The 21,065-nt window shown below is 41.2% G+C and overlaps 1 protein-coding gene across 2 annotated transcripts in view; it reads right to left on the bottom strand.

The window, feature by feature from the left end:
- MICAL3 (microtubule associated monooxygenase, calponin and LIM domain containing 3) overlaps positions 1-21,065 on the bottom strand; it is a 102,507-nt gene that overhangs the window by 25,435 nt on the left and 56,007 nt on the right. The window contains exons 21-29 of one of the 2 annotated variants that reach the window (XM_026052170.1): positions 16,083-16,327; positions 14,894-14,983; positions 11,715-11,852; positions 9,496-9,558; positions 6,292-6,396; positions 5,536-5,667; positions 5,025-5,116; positions 1,994-3,860; positions 769-863 (exon numbers count right to left, since the gene is read on the bottom strand). In XM_026052170.1, coding sequence (XP_025907955.1) covers positions 769-863; positions 1,994-3,860; positions 5,025-5,116; positions 5,536-5,667; positions 6,292-6,396; positions 9,496-9,558; positions 11,715-11,852; positions 14,894-14,983; positions 16,083-16,327 — 2,827 coding nt within the window. The remainder of the gene's footprint in view (positions 1-768; positions 864-1,993; positions 3,861-5,024; positions 5,117-5,535; positions 5,668-6,291; positions 6,397-9,495; positions 9,559-11,714; positions 11,853-14,893; positions 14,984-16,082; positions 16,328-21,065) is intronic. The other variant, XM_026052171.1, reaches the window with a different exon arrangement.

Here is a 21,065-nt window from a genome sequence, read left to right as displayed (position 1 = left end):
ACTCATGCAGTGTGAAGAAGTTCTAAAAAGGAACATGGTCAAATGGGGGGAGAAAGGGGGAGGAGGAGAGAGAGGGAGAGAGGGAGAAAAGAAGAGAGGAAGAGAGGGAAAGAGAGGGAGAGAGAGAAGAGCTCATCTTTTCTCCAAAAAGGGAAGACACTAATTCAGTCCGTAAACTTCCTCTTCTGCCAGGAACAAACCACCAAACTCAACTGAGTTGCAAAACTGCAAGCTACAGCTTACCTGGCTTGACTTGATATGTTCTTGATGCACACAAAGTAACATCCCTGCCTATCATTTGCCTCGAATTCTATCAGATCAATCCAGTGAAGAGCATGGCACGCTAATGTACTAAAATAAAAGCCTCTCAAACAACAGAAAAGGCTATTTCACTGGTACCTTCTTGCCATGACAGTGAATGAAATTACACCAAAATCAGTGAAATTGACTCTTGATATTAAATTTCTGTTTTGTATAGATCACAGGCATGCTCACCACAGGGAGAAAAATATCCCTGTTCAGAGGGTGATACTGAGCTGTAAAACAATGTCTCAGTGAGACGATTCCTTCATATAGCAATAGGAAATAGCTCAAATTCATGAAACTAACTCATTTTAGGTAGATCATTCAGCTCACTTACAGGAAAGCCAGCGCAACAGAAGAAACAGTGAGAATGACAAAATTAATGAATCGAATTTCCGTTGTGGTTCTAAGCCTATGACCTAAACGATGCTTGCCTTATGTAAAGTGCACTCCCCATCTGCCTACCTCTCGCTTGGATTTCTGGGAGGAACGTTCTAAAATATCATCACTGGAGAGGTCAGAGTCCTCTGAGAAACTCAGGTGTCGACGTAGCTGCAAATCTGAGGAGCCAGGGATAAAAAAATAAGGTTTGAAAAACGGCAATTACGACAGTCCCTTTCTCTCTGGAAACATTTAAGAAGTCAATTGATTAAGCTAAGGTTCACAAATATTTAGTCTTTCACACTACTCTGCTTTTTTAAGACAGGATTATCTTCTGACTAGATAAACATCACTCCAAAAATGAACAGTATTAATCAGAAGTTTCATTTTAAGAGAGCATCATCTTCTGCAAACAATGTTAGAAGAAATGGTCATGGCTCTCCCTTCCTATTGTATTAGTGCTCTTACGGATAGATGAGAATTTGGATGAAAACAGCACGCAGCATTTCCACTATTTGTACAAAGCCAGAGAAATGTTACGTGTCTGTTTTCAACCATGTTTATGGCTAACTTATTTACTTCATCACAAGTTACTGTTAAAAACATCTAATTGCATCTGATGACATGTGAGCTCAGAATCCCCATTTCTTATATTAGTAGAGAATTTGCAGATCACTGAAAACACAAAAGAAACTGTGTCTCTGTGATCCTCAGCAACCACCGTGCCAGACCAAAAGAAAGAGAACAAAGTCCCAAGGGGAAAGTTGATGATCAGATTTAAAATACAGATGAACTTAAGGGAAAATTTCTTAACAGTGAGGATGACAGAGCGCTGGACATGCTGCCCAGGGAGGTTGTGGAGTCTCCTTCTCTGGAGATCTTCCAAATCCGCTTGGACGCAGCCCTGTGCCACGTGCTCTGGGTGACCCTGTGTGTGCAGGGGGGTTGGACTGGATGATTTCTAAAGGTTCCTTCCAACCTTAAGGATTCTATGATTCTATGCATGATTCTGGCAAATATAGCTTTTTATCAAGTCAGTTGAATCCAGAAAACAGATATGTCTTGTATATAACAAGAGTAAACCTTCCATTTATGGATCCATCTTCTTTGTTAGCTGTCATATACACTAACTCTGCAAACACACAAATTGTATTCATTCAGTGTATTCATTCACCCTGATCTGCACATTAGAACAGGAGAGCAGTGTCACGCTACTCAGTATCACACAGAGCTATATTTCCTTTCAGGGATTCCTAGCTACACCACTACACACTAGCTACTCAACTGCAGAGGCACGTATCAATTGTACCTGCTGCTGTAACCAATGCAGAAGCCTTGTGCTTGCCAGAATCCACCGTGGCGCTACTTGAGGGCGTACTGGGGCAGGACTTGTCATCAGTCTTTTTCTTCTTGTCTTTCTTATAGCCCGAAAAAACAGACTTCCATAATGATCTAGTTTTTGTTCCTTCCTCTGTCCCACCACTAGATTTGTCAGAAAGCCTGCTGTCATTTTTGGATTTCTTCTCCTTTTTGTTCTTACGAGGGGAGAAAAGAGAAGTTCTTTTCTTACTCTTTCCACTAGAGCCTTCTGAAGAGGTGATGGACCCTTCAGGCCCAGCCACCTCAGCAGGAGTGGAGAACTTTTCACTAGCAGCATCATGCTTTAGTGTAGAGCTCTCTGCTATTTTCAAGGCTAAGTGCTTTGGAGAGTTATAAAATAACTCCTTGGTCTTCAAGGGCATGGAAGATGCCTTTCGTGCCCTTGCAGACCCAGCAGCAGCTGCCATCTCCATATCTTTCATCTTACACAACTGTTGAGCCATGGCATCGCGTAGTGCTTGGCTCTTGACAGACTTCTCTCTGGCTCTCATTCTTTCTTCTGCGAGCTCCTTGGCTTCTAGAGAAATTCCAGGCAGCACTCTTTTCTTTTGGTTAACTTCTCCTTCCATTGATGGTAGACCACCATTTTCTTTGACCAAGGGCAAAAGAAGAGGTTTCTCTGGCCTTGGCCTACTGGTAGGAGGTGTGAAGAACTTCTCTTGAAGACTTGTGTCCTCTGTTCTCTCATCGTAAGTATCCTCTACATCATCAGCAAATGGAATCTCATCTACACTCTCGGCAAAAGACTTCCGCACTTCTTCTTTTTTGGCCTGGGCTGACTCTTTGGCAGCAGAGGTTGGCTCATACCGTGGGGGAGCAGGAGGTGTTGATGCTGGTGTTGGAGGTGACTTGGCTTCAACCTCATTTTGCCAAATGGCTTGATGCCTCTTTTTACGCAAGGTAGCTGGTTCCTCATCCCGAGGAGGTGGCGGAGGTGGACTCGATGGAGGAGTAAGCATGGTAGAGTCAGAAGTGTTGAAGCTCTGGCTAGCCATTGTTCTCATGTTAGACGAACTCTCCTGAAGGCCAAGACCAGAACTGCTGGACACATCTCTTCTTACTTCATTAGAGTTCTTCAGATCTTTTTCTGATGGAGATTTTGGAGTGAGCAGGGAAATCTGCTCATTTTCTAACTTGGACAGTCCCTGTCTTCTTGGGGCGGGCTGGGGTTTCACGAGATGGACCCTCTCCTCCCCTGAAACATTCTCACTGTTGAAAGACTTCAGCTGAGTTGTCTCAAGGGCAGATACAGTCACACTTGGCTCTGAGCGCTTGTTTCTGTCTACCGGGGTGAGGCCTAAGCTCCTCCGGATTTCAGCACTCTTCATCCAGAACTCTTCTACAAGATTACTCCGTTTCAGGGCTTCTTCTGCTGTCGTAGGGCTCCCCAGTTTTTCCACCTCAGTACCCTGGCTCCTTAGGACCAGTTTGGCCAGAGGAGTAGACGTTAAGGCTGGGACAGGTTGGAAGCATACTGGAGGCTCCACTGGGGATGGAATAGTCGTTTCAGTAGAAGGCAAAGGCTGTGAACAGATAGGCGTTGGAGCAGATGTTGGGGATGAAGACGATGTTGGTGCTGCTGGCTGAGACTCTGCTGGTGATGGAGATGCAATGGCTTCTGGTGATGCAACTGGCTGGGATAATACCGGAGAGACTGGCACGGAAGGGCTCTTAACTTTCCTGTCTTTTGGGATTTCTTCCTTTGGTCCTTCTTCAGGAATGAAAGGCTCAGGGAAAAAGCGTGCCTCGGGAGATTTTATAGGATGGGATATTGCAGCAAGGAGATCTTTTGCATCCTACAAAAGTGGGGGAAAAAAAGAATTATTAGTAGTCACTAGGCTGAATGTTATTCCATTTTTGTTGCTAATCAAGGGAGTTAGCAACACAGAAACCATCACAGAATCAAAATATGAAAAACAATCAAACAAACATGTATGGCACTCCTTTCCCAGGCCTAGAATGTCACTTCGGATATTACATCAGGTATTGTTCATTTCTCTGCTTCTTTTGTATAAACAGAGCATGCTAAATGGCAGAAAAAATAATCTTTTCCTGCCCTCTCTTCCCTTCTCCAACACTGTACATTATGATGGTTCCTTATCTCATAAGTTTGATAACAAGTCTCTCCAGCCCTCATCAAAACAGCCTTTGTACTAGCTAGTGTGTGCTTTAAGTATATGGTTTCTTAAAACAAGCAGAGATTTTTTTCTGCTAGGAGTAAATTAGGCTGCAATTCCCGTGTCCCTTAATGACGTGAAGAGCTTGGGTTTCCATCTCCTACATCCAGACTGTCGTACTATCAATACTGCATTTCTTTGTTTTACAATTAAACTTTTTGGCAGGGAACTCCTTGTAACGTGTTCTGATATTATTCTTTCCAATTGCATTATTTTGCACAAGCTTTCCTTTAACTGCATGAAGCTTGGTTTAACTGACACCAGATCATTAGAGCAGGAACCTATCTCTGTGCTTGTGTAATACCCTGGAATGCCCAGCTCTGGATCTGGCTTCTATCCTAATATAAACAGTAATTATGTTGAATGGAATAATTAGATGTACATAGAAAAATAAAAATCTTGTTTTTAACAGAGTGAATGCTGTCAGCAATTGTTGTCAGCAAACTCACCTTATCCCCTAATCTATCCACTGTATAAGCAAACTGGATTACTGCTGAACTCTGTAGAAAATTCTAATCTTTTAATGATTCCTTATGAACTGACACTTAGAAATAAACAACAAACAAATTCTTCAAAGGAACTTTTTAAGGGTTATTATGCTCTTACATACCAGCTATTAGACGCATACTAAGCTCTGAACTGTAATGAAGTCAAATCTCAAGATCAACATGAGACAGGAAAGCAGGAAAGACAACTGCTGTCAGTCTGCATTATCTTATCTGGCAGACTGTTCTATTGAACTACAGGAAGTAAACAGAGAGCATCTAAGATTCCCATTCTTACCTCTGTTTCTTTTGCTTTCGGACTATCAACAGGAGACAGAGGAAGAACACTGTCGTTAGCTGGCTGGATAGGGATGGATGGTTTGCATGGAGCTAGGGAAATGAAAGCATGTTTCAGAAAACAAACAGATGACAAATATTGTCCTCTACTGTCATTTGTTGTTACACACAGCATATAGTAACAAAAAAAAACTTACCCTTTTACAAATTCTACACTGGACAGATAAAACCTAGACAATTTTTTGCAAATGCCCAAATTGTGTGGAGGCTTGTTATGCAAAAACTTCTACAACAAAAAGCGGTTACATGGATTCTCACATGTTTTAGGAAGCTCTAAGCAATGGAATCAGAACACCCTTCTGAAAATGCTCATGCAGGCACCTAGGGTGCCCCTGACAGCAGTGAGATGATCCAAATCCGAAAGACTGCCTTCTTTGTCAGCCCACTTAACAAAACTCATAAATACAGAAACTACTCAGAGCACAAGTTACTCAGAGCACTCAAGCAGCTACCTTTTGACACACTGCAAGAAGCACCTTCTGTTCCTTCTTCATCTTCTTCATCTTCAGAGACTTTCAGCTCCGGTTCTTCTGTGTCCCCTTGATGTAAGCGAAACTCAGCTTCTGCATCAGATGCAATGTCATCTGACCATTAATTGTATGGATAGGGAAAAAAAAAAAGAGAGATCTTGAATGTGAGTCCAGCAGGGTATCTGTTTATTTTCAATTTTTTTATAATCCTCTCTACTCACATAATGCTTATCACTGTCATAACCTGAATACTTAAATATTTTCCTTCTTTATTATGTGTTAATTAGAGCAATTCATCAGCAAGTGATGGATGATGAAATAATTAAGTAGATGAAGCCATATCTTCTCAATTTGCTGAAAGATTTTCAGTCTATGTTTTGCAGTTCTTTCTACATTAGTTTTGACAGAGTGTCACAGACTTCTCACAAATTTGCTTCTATTTAAATTATTCTGCAGTATTAATTACTGAGTAAGGACACCAGACTGAGCCCTCTAACTCAGCAGATGTTGAGAGGAACACAAGGAATTTATTCTACAATCCATAACATTAAGGTTCTTCATTCCTGTTTGTCTTTCACCTCTGCTTCAACCTTGTCTAAGTGCAAGGAACTCCTTCCTGCACCATTAGAAATAACATCAGGCTTAGGCACAAAGTAATTTGCTTTTGCCAGTGCTTGTATTTGCTAGTATGATTTTGTTCACATTGCAAGGCTTAAATGATGCATGTTGGTACCCTACCGTCATCCAGCTCTGCACCCGTGTCTCCCTCTTCACCTGCCTGCCCTTCCGTGTCTGCAGGCTCTGTGCCCAGCTCATCCTCCACTTCATTATCCTCACATGGAGCTAGAATATAATCAAGTATTGAGAAAACAAAAAAAAAAAAAAAAAAAAGAAAGAAAATATACAGTGAAAAGGTTCAACATTAAATTGCACTGTATGTCCCTAGTGGAAATATTTATTAAGTACTGTGAAAACGAGGAATTCTGAAGTGTGTCAGCTGGAAAGATATACATGTTCAAATAATACTTTCAGCCTCCACGAAGTCAGAGCTCCTGCCTTTGTGGAGTCTCCAAGACTGGAAGGCAGCCAGGCCTTTCCAAGGCACCGGCCTCGCAAAAAAGAAAAATCAGTGAAAAGGGCACTGGGAAGATATTGAATCAGAATAAAATTTTCTGTTTTTGCAGCATTTTTTTCTTTACCACAGCAGAGCAGTTTACCATCACTTTACAGCATTGTGTATTAGGTGAAAACTGAATTTTTGCAATGTAGCACAATATTTTTTTGAGAAACAAGCTAACTTTCAAACACTTAACACAAAGAGTCTAGTTGAAGGACTGATCAATATTACATTTGGAAATTGTTTAACTCTGTGCTGCTACAGTATTCCTTGGTAAAACAGTCGGAGAGACTTGGTGCATCGTACAAATATGTGAATCAAATTCATCAAATAGATGAATCAAAATGTTTTAAAGTATATTAAAAGGTGGGTTTTTTTATTGTTAAAGACCACAATTCTTGATTCTTGAATTCTTGATTCTTGAATTTATAACATCAAAGGGCGCATCTGAAAACAGCACCCGTGACAAGATTTAATTAGAGGAGAAGGACCCAGCTGTGCAGGTCTAAATTTCTTTTTTAAATTATATTTAAAAAACTAAAAAAGACTCTACTAACTCTCAGCTTATCACATCTTTTCCCTTCTCTAGTGTTTTGAGTGATGGACTAGAAATTTGTTGGTGATATTTAGGCATTTTCATGTTATTCTGTATGTCAGACATGATTTAAATAAATAAATAAATAAGTAAATGTGACTCCATTTTTTTCACTTCAGAGTCTACCAACTGCTTTTTTGGATCTCTGCAGTGAATTACAATCTATTTAATGTCATCATCATGAGACACTTAGCTTGTTTTTCATATGCCAACATATTGTGAATGGGTACGCAGATAATATATGAGTACCATTATGTACAGTATTTACTAACTGAACACATAATATCCTAAATGAGGATACCAGGCACATTTACAACTGCCTTGGTCACATCTATAGCAGTAAACTAAGCAGCGTAAGCCTCCAGACCTGAACCCACACATTGCCAGGCTATCACTTGTGTTACTGAACTGGTAGGAGGGCTCTTGGCAAGCTTCCCAGTAGGTTTGTGCCATGGAGAGGCTGCAGGGTGTTCCTGTTAGACACTCTGGGTGATGGCAAAAAAGTTTTAGCCATATGGGTGCACATCAGGCTGTGGTAGCTTTCTTCAGAGTCAGAGAGTGGGCCTGGACCTTTTTATTTACTAGGGAAGATGTGGCCTTTGGCACCATTAATTAATGGGGGCAATCTTAAAAAAGAAAAAAAAAAAAGTCTCTAAAACTGAGATCTTATTGTGTCCCCTCCTTCCCTAACCCAGGTTTTTGCTTATTTCAAAACACAGCCTTTTGCTTTTCCCTTCCATAGCAGTAGTCTATTTTCTGCAAACTGTTGTGGCAAGGCAGTTATACCCAAGTGTGATAAAGCACTGGCGTAGTCCCTCATGTTGGAGGCTTACAAAACGCAGTCTTACAGGTCTAGAGCACAGGAGTCGAGCAATAAAAGCTCGTCTTCCCACAAGAGCATTTATAGGCATACTGAACAAAACCAAACGGTGCCTCTGACTGTTGCTCTGGTGAATATTTTGAAAAAGATAATGTCTTAGGATGGTTTTAAGGTAAAACTGAATGTGAATACCCTTTACCAAAGCTTGAAAGAATGTAACTGATACGCATGAGTGTCTGCTGATGGAGAAACCATGAGGTGACATGATTCATATATGGAGTGTTTAAGACAGAGGAGAAAAATGAACCTTTTAGATAGCTTGGTATATAAAACTCAACAAAAGATTTTAGGGATGCATGGGTAAGTAACAACTCGGTGCAAAGGGGATCCCCTTTTAAGGGACGCGGAGAGCTTGCAAGTGACTGATTATATTATACATATACTGTGCATATACGTATACGCAGTTAGGGTAGAGAGCAAGAGGCCAAAAGCTGTCACACACTAACTTCAAGCTACACCCCATGGCAGCCAGCAACTGGGTTTAGCACTGGGTCCATCTCAGCAGCCAGGAGCAGACTGCACCACGTGCAGCCCTCCTGGGAACGCTGCTGCCTTGCCAAAGAAAAAGCAGAAGTTTTACAGGTGAGCTAGTTATTCTGAGGTGCCAAAGCAACAGAGCCACACATCAACTGCATATCCATGAACTGCTCCCGTTCCACTGCTTTAGCCACTTTCACTGCTTCACGGAATTTGACTCCCTTAGTCTAATCCCAGACTCTTCACTCATCGGTTCTGCAATAGAGCTTAGAGAACCAGCTACAGAGGGCAGCTCAACTCTACCACCCTTCAGCTCTCCTGAGGCTTTCCTAAGGTACATGAACTCCAAGTCAAAGGAGACACAAGAGCTATCACTACTCCCAGAGATCCCACCTTAAACTTCACTTTTATTTCTTACTTTCATCGCAAGATAGCTAGAATTTGTAATTGCTTCAGATAGTTACAGTTGCTGCAAGCGCACTCTGTCACTTAACCTCCCAACTGCAAGAAAGCCCCCCTTTTTAGTGAAGGAGCTGGAGGATGCCTAACTGATCTACTCTTCTGCTCATAAAGCAAATCAAAGCACTCAGCCAGACTCCTCCTCCTACCTCATTACTCCGAAGACAACCCCTCTGCTCAGCCTGCCTTCCAAAGGGTTACAACAAACGTCTGGTTCATGCAGGAAGGGGCTGTCGGAGCAAGGCAGCATGCACACTCCCCTGCTTCCCTCCCTCCTTCCCTCCCCTGCCAGTCATGCAGTAGCGACAGGGCCGTAAGGTCCAGGGTTAAAGTACCAGCTCAGCTGCTGAAGGCATGGAGAAGAGACGGGCAGGGTTATTGTGCATTGCAATACATAGAACATCACCAAACTACCTCCAGGGACCGTCTCCAGCCACGCCTGTACCGCCTCACGGCGTACCGAGGGAAGGTCGGATGCTGAATTTAAAAAACAATAAAGCGTAAGAAATCAAAATTAGATCATCAGGAAGTGTTCTAAAAAGTGAAACGTGACAAAAGGGAAAAATTAAAGCTGAAACTATGGGAATGAAACCTGCAAGATGTTAAACCATTGATCACAGGCTTGGGATTTAAAGTAAGCTAACACACAAATGCCCAGGGCCTAATATTCCTTTAGGATCTGGGAAGTTAGAGGAAATACAGATGATAATGTAAGGAAAACACAGTTCTTAGTATCTGATTAGCACATTGCTATTGCCATACTCAGCTGGAAATTTTAAGAAAATTAATAGATGAGAGAGCTGAGCAATGAGACATAACCGAATGTGCCAGGCACAGTGTTTCAGGATCTGCACTGCCTGGCTTTGAACACGACCAGACAGGGAGGAAATCCTAAAACAGGACAAGAGAGACTTCAGTGTTTCAGCCATGTTCAAACCCGAGATCAAACCCTACCTCTAGCTGCTCCTCGGCTGAGCTCTCTGAATGAGCTCGTATGCCATAATCCAGGCCACCCAGGATCAAATCTGTCTGTCAAACTCAGATTGAAAACTTATGGCATATCCACAAGTACACATGTGCAACAGATCTCTTATAAACACACCACTGATACGTTCTGTACCGCAGGGCAAAGGAAGCAGCTACCTTTTGGTGAGTACATCTTCCTTAGCTTGGCCTACTTTGAGGGAAAGGGAAGGAAATACTGCCTGCTTCCCAAAAGAAGCTGGAGAGACTGCAAGATCACTTTGGTAGGATCAATGCAGGTTTTCCCTTATTCTGCAGGCATCTGTACTAATATACTCTGGAAAGGCAGGAATCAGAAAATACAAATTAAAAGAAAAACTCAAAAGCTGTAGTGTCATAGACCTTCAAGCAGAGGCTGAATAAACCTTAATTGTAACAAGCTTAAGAAACCATGTTACTGTTTTTTACTTAGGGTTCTTAAAGTTTAAACAACCACTTCAGGAATATTAAATGTTACCAATGGTGGAATAGGTACCATTTCTATGATTGCAGTGGGAGCAAAATACTGATCTCCTGCTTGTAAGAACACATTTCACACTACCAAGTCCACGTGCATTCTCTAAACTGCAATTATAAACACACCTTAACTGAACTGTAATTATGTATAAAGTTGGCTCAGGATTTAAGAAAAGGTCAGCTAGAACTACAAGGAAAAGGTAATTACCTCGCATGGAATAAGATCAGGTAACATGAGGTAAGATCCTAGGTTTCTTTTTTTTTAATACAGATCAGTCATCAATTTTACATTTACTGTAAAAGAAACCCTTTTCACAGCACACATTCCCTCCACAATTCTGGCACAATGACTTGGATAGAAGTCACTAAAGCAGCATCACTAGTTTTGTTTGACTTTGGGCTTCTGGAGAAGTAAAGCATGTGTGACACACTTACCTTCTGACACCCAGTAATAAAGCCTAGCAAGGAGTCTGGTGCAGGGATCAGCCCAGCAGGGATGGTAGGAAAGGTGCTTATAAGCTAGTTAGAAAGTTGGCATTTCTCCACCTCCAAAGCTTTCCTTTAAGTAACCAGCAACTCAAGAAGATCGCACCTCACTTTAAAACACAGATAACACTGTCAAATCTTGGCTACCTTTGAATTCTTGTCCTTCTCTGGCAATACCAGCTGCAGTTACACCGTTTGAAAAGCAAAAGCAGAGAATACGCTCAGGAGACAGAAGCCAATGCTGTGCTTCTCACTGCAATGCACGTAACCACACTTGAGCTTCCCTGGGAGTCGAATCCTCATTGCCACAAAAAACCTATGGCAGCTTCTAGCTTCATCTGTAGCTTCTAGCTTCATCGCAAGTCAGCTACCATGGGCTGATATCTAGCTCTAAGCAAAGCACTTCCACAGCATGGAAGAAAGCAATGGAGTCAAAACAGACACATGAATAGGTCAGAAGTCACAAAGCTGCTGAGCTGAGAAAGTAGTCGCTTTAGGCAGAAACTAACCTGAAAAGCAAAATGTTTAACCAACTGCAATTTCAGAAAGCAGCACCTTTGAATCACTATTGGCCCTTCTGAAGAGCACTGCTCAGTAAGGGCACAGAAGCAACAGAGTTAAACAGCTGCGATTGTTATCTAGGAACTGACAGTGCAGGGGGAGATTACCTCTGGAGGTGGAGGACTTGGAGGCTGGGACCATTTTTTCCTCCTCCTCTTTTTCACGGATGTGTGTCCAGTGCACATCTGCCAGGATCTCCAAGGGATCAACCGGATTTACAATCTGCTGCAGTCTAAGGTTTCCAGCTAGCAAATCGAGGACATTGCAGACCAGGATGTAGGTGGGGGGAAGATGAAGGACAGGGAGGAAAAGGTGGGAAAACAGTGGAAAGGAAAAGTAACACATCACAGGAAAAGAAATATGAAAAGAAGAAAATATTACTGACCAAGATCAGCGTGCAAGACAGACAGAAAAAGCTCCGCACTGCGTGTGCACACAGCCACCAATACAGTAGGTTCCCACTCCTCATGTTCCACACCAAAGCTGCATCGTGCCATTTCAAAGGCAAAGAGATATTACTGAAAACATCATTATAGATTATCTCTACTGCAAGCAGCTTCACTGATATGAAAGACATTTTCTGGTGTCCAACAGATATGGTTGGTAGATAAATACCGTTTTAGCAGATATTTCCAGCTTTTTTAGCCTCTTCCACATGATTATTGCCAAAGATAACCTTGCTGTTAAAGACAAAGGACAATCTGCATTGTAATCTGATGCACCAAAACAAAAGGACCTTCATTCTCTACTATTTGGTTAAATATTCCTTCCTTTGACAGGTAAATCTTTGTGAATTAAATTACATGTTGGACTGCAGAGTTTCAGGTCTATGTCTATGCGCATGGGCACACAGGGCCACACATTTGCTATAATAGTGAAGCACATCACACATTCCTGCTATTTTGCACTAACTGCATTGTTTAAAGGGTGGAAGAGCTTTCTGAGCAGTCTCAACATTTTCCTTATGACTTACCTCCTCCCCACAAAGATTTCTCTTTGCAAAAAGAGCTTTGTTTCAAAGGAACTACATTATTGCTCCTTCACTTGCCTATACAAGCAGGAAAGCATATGGGAAGCAATTCATTTAGCTGCTGAGTGAACACTCATGTTGAAAGCACCTTCCTGTGAGTCTATTATCTTCACAGAGCCTTTCTCTACTGCCACCTGCTACAGGCCTCTATCTCAGGTTTTGTTTGCCCATTAATAAACAGATCATTCTACAGGGACCACAGTGTTCAACATCTCTACAGGGGGTGGTCTTCAAAGGCAAATGACTCATCCTGAATACTAAAACGCCCATTTTATGAAATTAAGTCAATATTCATGGGCAGATTATCATTGTGTAGGGCAAACCACTATTTCAGCAACTTAGGGCTCAAAAGCAGTTAGACTTTCATACGCTGGATTAGTGGTTGGAAGGGAACAAGAAACAAAGCAGTCTTTAGAGGCCATACTCATCAATTCCTGATGTCCTGTTTTAATGCAGTTGCTCTCTCCCAGCAATGTTCCCCCAGACATTAAGGAGTGTTTCAGGAATGACTGGGTACGATTGCTGGCATTAAAACTGCAGAAGAAACAAGCAGAAGAAACTGCAGGAAGGACAGAATCTCCAGGTGATGATTAAAGGGGAAGAGGAATGAGACACAAACTCAAATGCGGAGTAGGATTCACAAGTTAGACACATATTTAGCAGCTTCATCTCTCTATTACCTCTACAGAAACGAATTCAGCACAAAAATATTGTCTAATCAGAGCTACTTGACATCCTGTGGAAAAAGGTTTTTTTCTCACGGCATACCAAAGCACTCACATGCAAGCCCCAAGATCAGTAGAGTTAGCATTTGCATCCCCACATAAAATTTTGTGTTAAATGGTTTAGATTTGCCAGCAATGGCTGCAAAATGTATAGTCATTCAGCAAGGCTCAAAAAGAGCAGGTCCCACATGATCTGCATGTTTTTAACAGGGATTTGCTTGTGATTTAGGCCACTGTAACACACACATGTGCAGTCAACTCCCAGGACTCTATGAAAAGGCCTAGGCCTTGATTAGGAAGTAGGCCTTGTTCAGCTTTCAACATGGAAACTGCAGTTTAAACAGCACCAATAACTGTCAAGGACGGCTGCTCGGCTAACAGGCAAACCTAAGATTTCTTCAAGTTATGAATGCTTCAGAATTTCAAATGACAGCTGGTGCAGCCTTCTCCATGGCTGCCCACTGCAGCTTTGCAAGAAGCTGCACATTTGTTCTGCCCAGGATAGGCAAAACTTCTTTTATATTAGCACCTACCAGCACTTAGTAAGAAATGGGCAGCCTTAACGTTTAGCTTTTAATGGAATGTGAAGTCATCCACAAATCAAGTTCTTAGAAGCCAGGTATAAGGCAAACTAGCAACTAAAACATGGGAAAACTTTTCAATTTGTGCTCTCAAGCCATACTACTACTACTGTTAATCCTTCTCACAAGAAAAGTTACATTGAGAGAAATACAATATCTGATTTATTGTTTTATAAATATGGCAGATGCTAAGCTACAGTGGTTACAATTGTAAGTCCTGAAGGATGTAGTCTGACAACTGGGTATGCCCTCTTACCTGTATGAAGGCCTTTGGATTTTCTTCTCATATATTTTGGCTCTAATGAACCACATCGAGCAAATAATGGATTAACAAGCTCTTAGGACCAAGTGCTTTGAAAGAGCAACTATCAGAAATGAACTGCAGCAAAATTCATTATGGAAAAGAGCAGAGCTAACTACACCGGAACACCAGATTATCTTCACTTAAGTTCATTTTGTGACTTTGAAAAATTTCAGCAGCTTTAGAGTTTGATTACCTTCCCCAACAGACTCGCCCCACAGACACACATTCACAAAGGACAACAACAAAAAAAATGCAGGTTTGCTCACACAGGCATCAAATTACAGCAATCCCGATGTGTCCCAGTGTGTCTGACATAGTGTACAGGTGCAACCAGTCTCTATGAAACAAATCTGAAACGTCCTAAATAAGCAAGTTTAGTGTTCAAGCACTTTATAGTGGCAGACTGATCAGGATTTTGAGATATCCCGAAGTATTTGGCAGCTCTACCTTTTCCCTAAAATCAACAGAGATGACAGACAGAGTACAGCAAGGATCAGGAGGTAAAGAGAGCAATAGCGACTGACTCCGTTTTGAGAGAGCTGGTAAAGCAATTACATAAAAGAGAAAATTTTCTCATGTGGGAACTGCTCTTTAAGACACTCCCCCTACTTAGGGGGAAATTGAAATGGAAATGGTATATGGGTACCTTTAAATGTACCCGTGTCCTCTTCATTTGAGAGATGTTGAAGCCAGAGGCCTTGCTGCAGCTCTCTCTCCCAAGGGCAATACTCTCCCTCTACAGCAGAGGGAACCACACATCCACATACAACACCAGACACACGTGTGCGCACACACAAGCAATGGAGAGAGAGAAAGAGAGAAGGTACAGAATCAAAAAGAATTGTCTGCAAATCCAGTGAGAGTTATTCCCACAGTATTCAATGTGCCTGACAGGAAAACTCTACTTGACAGAAACAACGGCTGTCTGAGAACATCATGGTTTAGTAGAGAAAACACAAAACATGCAAGTTACCATTCATAAAAAGCAGCCTTGACTTTCAAAGGTTTCAGCTATGGAGACTCAGTTCCTAAGCTGAAAACGTAGCCAAGCAGCATGTTGAGTTCATGAACACAAACTGCAACTCAGACTCAGGGTAACTGGACCGCTGCTTGTACAAAGAGACCAAAGACCTTCACCAAGAAGCTCTTTGGAGTCAAATAGTCTTTAGGAAAAGGGAAATGAAAGTACACAGACAACATTAATAAGAAATCTGAAATGATGGTGAAATGCTGAAGACATTGTATATTCTTAACATAAGCTCTGCTTTATGGTGACTGACACAAATGGGAGGGAAAGAGTCTTTCTCTAAGATTTTCCACAGAAATCCAATCTAAAATGAGGACAACCTGAACTCCCTGTCTTCTCAAGAACTTCTTTTAAATAAGACGAGCTGGAAGGAGCTTCTGGGATGCCTTCATGTTAGCTGTAGGGGACCACCTCCGAGGGAGGCACCCTGAAAAACTGAAAACACTGCCTCCACAATGCTGCCAGTTCTTTCTGTCAAAGAACAAAGGGCACATTCAAACCCAAATCCCAATGACAATAATAAACAACAATAAAATGCATTCCCACAAAGCTGTGAGCTGCACATGTTGGCATGGTGAATGGGCAGCATATTGTGTTGTCATTAATGCTGTAACTATCCTGCAGGGAAAGTTCTTCCATATCCAGAATGAGCCACCTAAAACTTCCCTTGACAGTAACTCACTGAAAATCAAAGCAATATGAATGTGAAAAGAGAAAGAACGATTTCCAAGGCAAATCTTTTTCATTTCAAATACGCAGCTCATTTTTCATTCCTGTTTAGCAGAAAGAAAGGACAAATCAGTCTAACCTTCACTAGACTGCTCATCCTCCTCCTCTTCATCTTCTTCATCCTCATCATATTCTCCCTCTCTGTCTTCAATGTCAAGATTCTCCTCGGCCTCAATCTCTTCTTCACTCTTTCCCTTCAGGAGGGCATGGATTCGCACAGCCTCTTTCCACGGCACGCCACCCAAGTCTGAGGGGGGTTGCCGAGGCTGCAGTAGTTCATCTTCATCTTCCTCATCTTCCTCCTCCATCTCAGACTCCGAACTACTGCTTAAAAAAAGAAAAAGACAGCAAGCAGTTAATATTGCTTAGATGACTCTACAGGTGACTGACAAGGCATTTCAACACGTAACACCCCAAAACATACAGTGGAAACCATGACCCTTGTCACCTTCTTTCAACATTTCATAGGCATTTTACTCACAACTTGATCAGTGCCCTGCAGTATGGTGTCTGCCTGCTTCTTTTCACACACATGAAGCAGCATGAAAGTACCTATGAAGCTACATCCAAGTATTTGTACAGCAATCACTGTTACAGCACTTGAGCATACCCAAGTTGAGCACTAAGACCTGACTTTACTCAAGCCACATTGCTTTCACTCCGCTGTGACAAAAGATTGTTTGGCAGGGTCAGAACGCAGAAGGTCGTATCTTTTGATAGTGGCAAGTACTGCTGGCATTTTGGATAGCTAGGGCATTTTGGGCATTTGCTGGAGGCAGCCACAGAAGGCTTCAGGAATAGAAAGAACACAATGCGCAAGAGAGCTACGAGGCCAAAGCACACAGCAGGGTGAGCTAAGGACAGCTGGAGAGAAATGCACAATTCCACACTTCTCTGCATCACTGGCAGCACTATCATATGTACCCAATTAACTGTGGAATATACATAGTGGCACGAAGCTGCAGGAAACACCGCAAGGACAATTACAATAACGTGCCTACTATTCTCCCTCTGAAGTCTAAAGCATGGAAAACAATACAGATATACCATGAGCATTTTTTTAGCACACATCCTGGTTTAATTCCTCACAATAAGCTGCAGGGGCAAGAAACTGCCCACAGAATGACATTTAAGCTAACTCAGTCTTACATACTGGACCATCCAGAGATAGCTGGGAGAAAGGTTGTTGTATTTGACACTGGAAAATTAATGTGACCCATCCTACACTCAGAGAATGCACCTGCAGAGCAAAAAGGGATTCTTTCTTTGTTAATCTTTAAGAAAGCATTGTCAGGAGGAAAAAAAAAAAAAGCATTTGCTAGAGCAATAGTTGGGTACTTCCCATATATAAATCTTAACAGGCCCAGAAGGCTACTTGTGAATGGTTAACATTCTGGGTGACTCATCTGAGAACAATACCCTCCTCCTGCTGCTTCCTTATGGCAGCTATCATTGTGTTTAACAAATGAATGTCCCCAGCAGACCCCTTTCCATACAGACAATGAGAGGGAGAACCCGACAAGTTTAAAGTCAAGATGAATGACATTTCAATTCCATGCATGCCTATAAAATACAGCTTCTACAGCTGTTATAATTTTGCTTTTCATGTATGGATTTTTATTACATGAACATTCAATGTGTCGTACTGATACTTTATGGAAACTGCTACCTGGCAGCACCCTTTTTCTTATACTGTACACAAACATATTCAGGTGCAGATCACAAACATACTCTAACACTAGGCATAGTGTTGTATCTATGTATTTATGTGCCATATTTATGTAATTTTATTCAATCATTTCCCTGAGTATTTTTGCTTAAAAATTAATAAATAAAGCATGATCAGTTTTACTGTGCTCTGACTGCCACATGCTTCCATCTATAGCCCCTTAAATTCCCCCCACTGTACTGTACTGATTAACGTAAAATACTCAAATTATAATTGACTTTTCCACAGCAGAAACTGAACATTTATTTTGTACTGTCTGTCCTGGTTTTCACATAGCAAATACCGAATACAAATGCTGCTGCATGCCACAGATGCAGTGTATATTCTAGGACTGAGGCATACTCCAGAGGCTTTGTGCAGATATTCCCACAGAATTAAATGTGATGTTCCCTTTCTCCCTCCTCCCTGATTAACAGTACATTTTCCTACCCTTCAGCGTGAAAATAAACCCGACAGGTGCTGCCTGTTGGGTTTTCAGTTGCTGGCTTTACACTTTGCTGCTGCTCAAACTGTTGCCAGGACTGCTGAATGGGTCAAGCTGCTGTTTTTCACCCGGCCTGCTTATGTCATGTAATACTGACGACATGGATTCTTTACCACATAGCTCACTTTACCTTCTTTGGCATTTATTTATAAACATGCTTTTTGCCTGACCTTTCAATATTGGGAAATGATGAGCTGGGTAGCTGAAGAATGACAGAGAGATGGCCTGCTAGAGCCAGTATTCCTTCTACTATGGTAATTTTTTTTTGTGCCATACGAAATAATCCAACAGCTAAGGCTTTTTTTTTAATTTTTCCTATGAAGCAGTGACCAAAAGTAACAGTGTTTGCTTTATGGAATTTGTATGGACAGCTGAACAGCTTTTTAAAACAAGTACATGTATGGCTGATTAGAAGAACCCAAACTTAATCCATGCAAACTAACCTCTTCTACTCCCCTGCCATATGGGCCCAATACAGCTGCCCTATCACACCCCTTTCATGTGCTCCCTTGACAGAATATTACACTATACCAAAATGACAAATGGCATACTGCAAGTGTTGCTTAAAATGGACAAATAAGGGTTTATTTGTAATTTAAAGGGTTTTCTACCCCTCAAATGCCATACAGTCTGGGTTTGGCTGCTTAAATGAATTTTTTCTTCTTGAGGACTTATTTCGTAGGCAAGACTCTCTCTCCTTTGAAACAACCCTACTTCAGATACAGTTTCCCAGAAGTTTTCTCTGTAACATGCACGCTCATGTGTGCGTGCACACGTGCTCTGGGCAGCTCTGCATCAGAACCTGGGCTTTCTTCTTCATTTAGAGTGTGCAACCACATGTGCCTTGAGGGTCAGCCCAGTATTCCGTAAGATGAGAGATCAGAAAGCTGCACGTGTACTCAAAAAGCACCTACCCCTACGCCTCTGCAGCAAGACAGTGAATATAATCAAATCAGGGGCTTGGCTGCTTGCTTGCAGGAGTCAACATTTTTTCCATTCTTTGCTGCAAAAGTGGTCACACTTTTCCTTGGCTTTTCTTTGCCTTTCTCTGAAGCAGGAAGGACTGGGTACAGCTGAATGTTGGACACTGCGTAACTGTATCAAGTAGAAAATACTCTGGTGTTTGGCCTACACAGTCTAATCAATGCTCTAAATCAAACTGCTTGCCATTTTTGGTTTTGGGACAGAAATGGGTTTTTTTGGGGTGTTTTTTATTGTAGTATGTGATTTAAACCTGCAAAATTTAACAATTCAGTCTACTAGAAACTAAAATATTTAATCTGAGTTATAAGGATGAATGCTGTGGAAAGTGAAATAAATACACTGGCCCACAAGAGAAAATCAAGCTAACTAACACAACGGGGTACTAGCCTCAGTCTCCAGAGTCCTACTAAAATGACTCTTGGACAGGAGCAACAGCTTCATGCTGAAGTGCCATTTTTTTCACCGACTCTTCTCTTTTGGAAGTCTTCTGCCATTTACTGGCCAGGCCAAATGAGTCTGAAATCATGGCCAATAATAATAAGGGTCTACGAATTTTGAGGTTTATAACCAAAAAAGGATTATAAAACCCACAATATTACTAATGTCTGTACTGTCATAGTTGATAAAACTCTTAAGCCTGGGCAGGGAGCTGAAGGAGAGCTGAGAAAAGCAAACAGAATTTGAGTCACTCAAAAAATGTTCCAGAAAACATTTAACTAGGACAAGATCTCTGTTGTGTAAAATTTATCAAAATAGAATATTTTAAATAAACCAATGCATTAAAAAATGAGGTGTTATTATAGTTCCACAAAAGCAGGAGTACAAGGTAATAGCAGTTCCCCAGGCACTTACATTAAGTCACACATTCCCAAGTCCAAACTCATATCCTTATCAAGAGAGTAAGAGTTCAGGCTATAAAAAGCTGCTCCTTTCTAGATGCTACCTCTTCAAGCTTATCTTATAAGATAACTTGGATTCTGTATGACCATAAACCTAGGAAGATTTTAATGAACAATTTTATACCTGCACCCCACCAATTCAATTTTATCTCTCAGGTATAAGAGTAGAAAGCAATTTCTTACACAACACTACACCTGTACGAAATGTATATATAGAATATGTTTGTAACATCTGAGTCTCAGGAAACTAGCAGTAGAATTATCTGAGTTAATTTCAAAAGGAGTATTGGGTAGACTGAGAGCTGAAAAATTACAGGTTGTTGTTGCTACAAAGAAAAGTAGATGATTAGAAATCATATTAAAAGATCAAGACAGTAGAAGTTCATGATTGACTACAATGGTCCCATTCAATCTTCATCAAATATTTTCTCTCAGTTGTTCTTGCAGCAACCAGTGCCTATGCCTGCAAATTTCTGGATCCCGGCATGTCTGGACATCACACATAACGGGAAATTTGTGATGGGGTGGCACATTATTTTTCAAAAGCCGTATCTATTGCTTCAAAGTAAGATCTTTTAGGCACTGCAACAACATTCAGTCCAAGTTACACCTGTGTCAAATTTAAGCTTTAATTCACAGATGTTTTTGAGTTGAAATAGAGTTAACTTTGGAAAACACCCTCTCTTTTTAATACATGTTCTGTTGCTCAGATGACTACTGTGTCTTTAATACAATTCCATCCTCGTCCCAATCCCTTCCAATTTAGGACTGATTTTCATGCTGTTATATTTTTAAGTACTTTTTTAAGAAAGTAAGTAATTCAGAAGACCAGAAACTCTAACATAAATTATCCATGTACATATGCACAATATTTCCAAGAACTCTAAAAAGGGCAACCTGGTAAATTATATGTGAAAAAAATCCTAAAGGAACAGCTGGTAAAAGTCTGTTGGGATACATATAAAC

This window comes from Nothoprocta perdicaria, unplaced genomic scaffold, assembly GCF_003342845.1.
Source record: "Nothoprocta perdicaria isolate Ctin4 unplaced genomic scaffold, notPer1 scaffold_84, whole genome shotgun sequence".
In the NCBI taxonomy this organism is placed as follows: Eukaryota; Metazoa; Chordata; class Aves; order Tinamiformes; family Tinamidae; genus Nothoprocta; species Nothoprocta perdicaria.
Note: the sequence above shows the minus strand (reverse complement) of the source record. Positions and strands in the feature narration are given on the sequence as shown.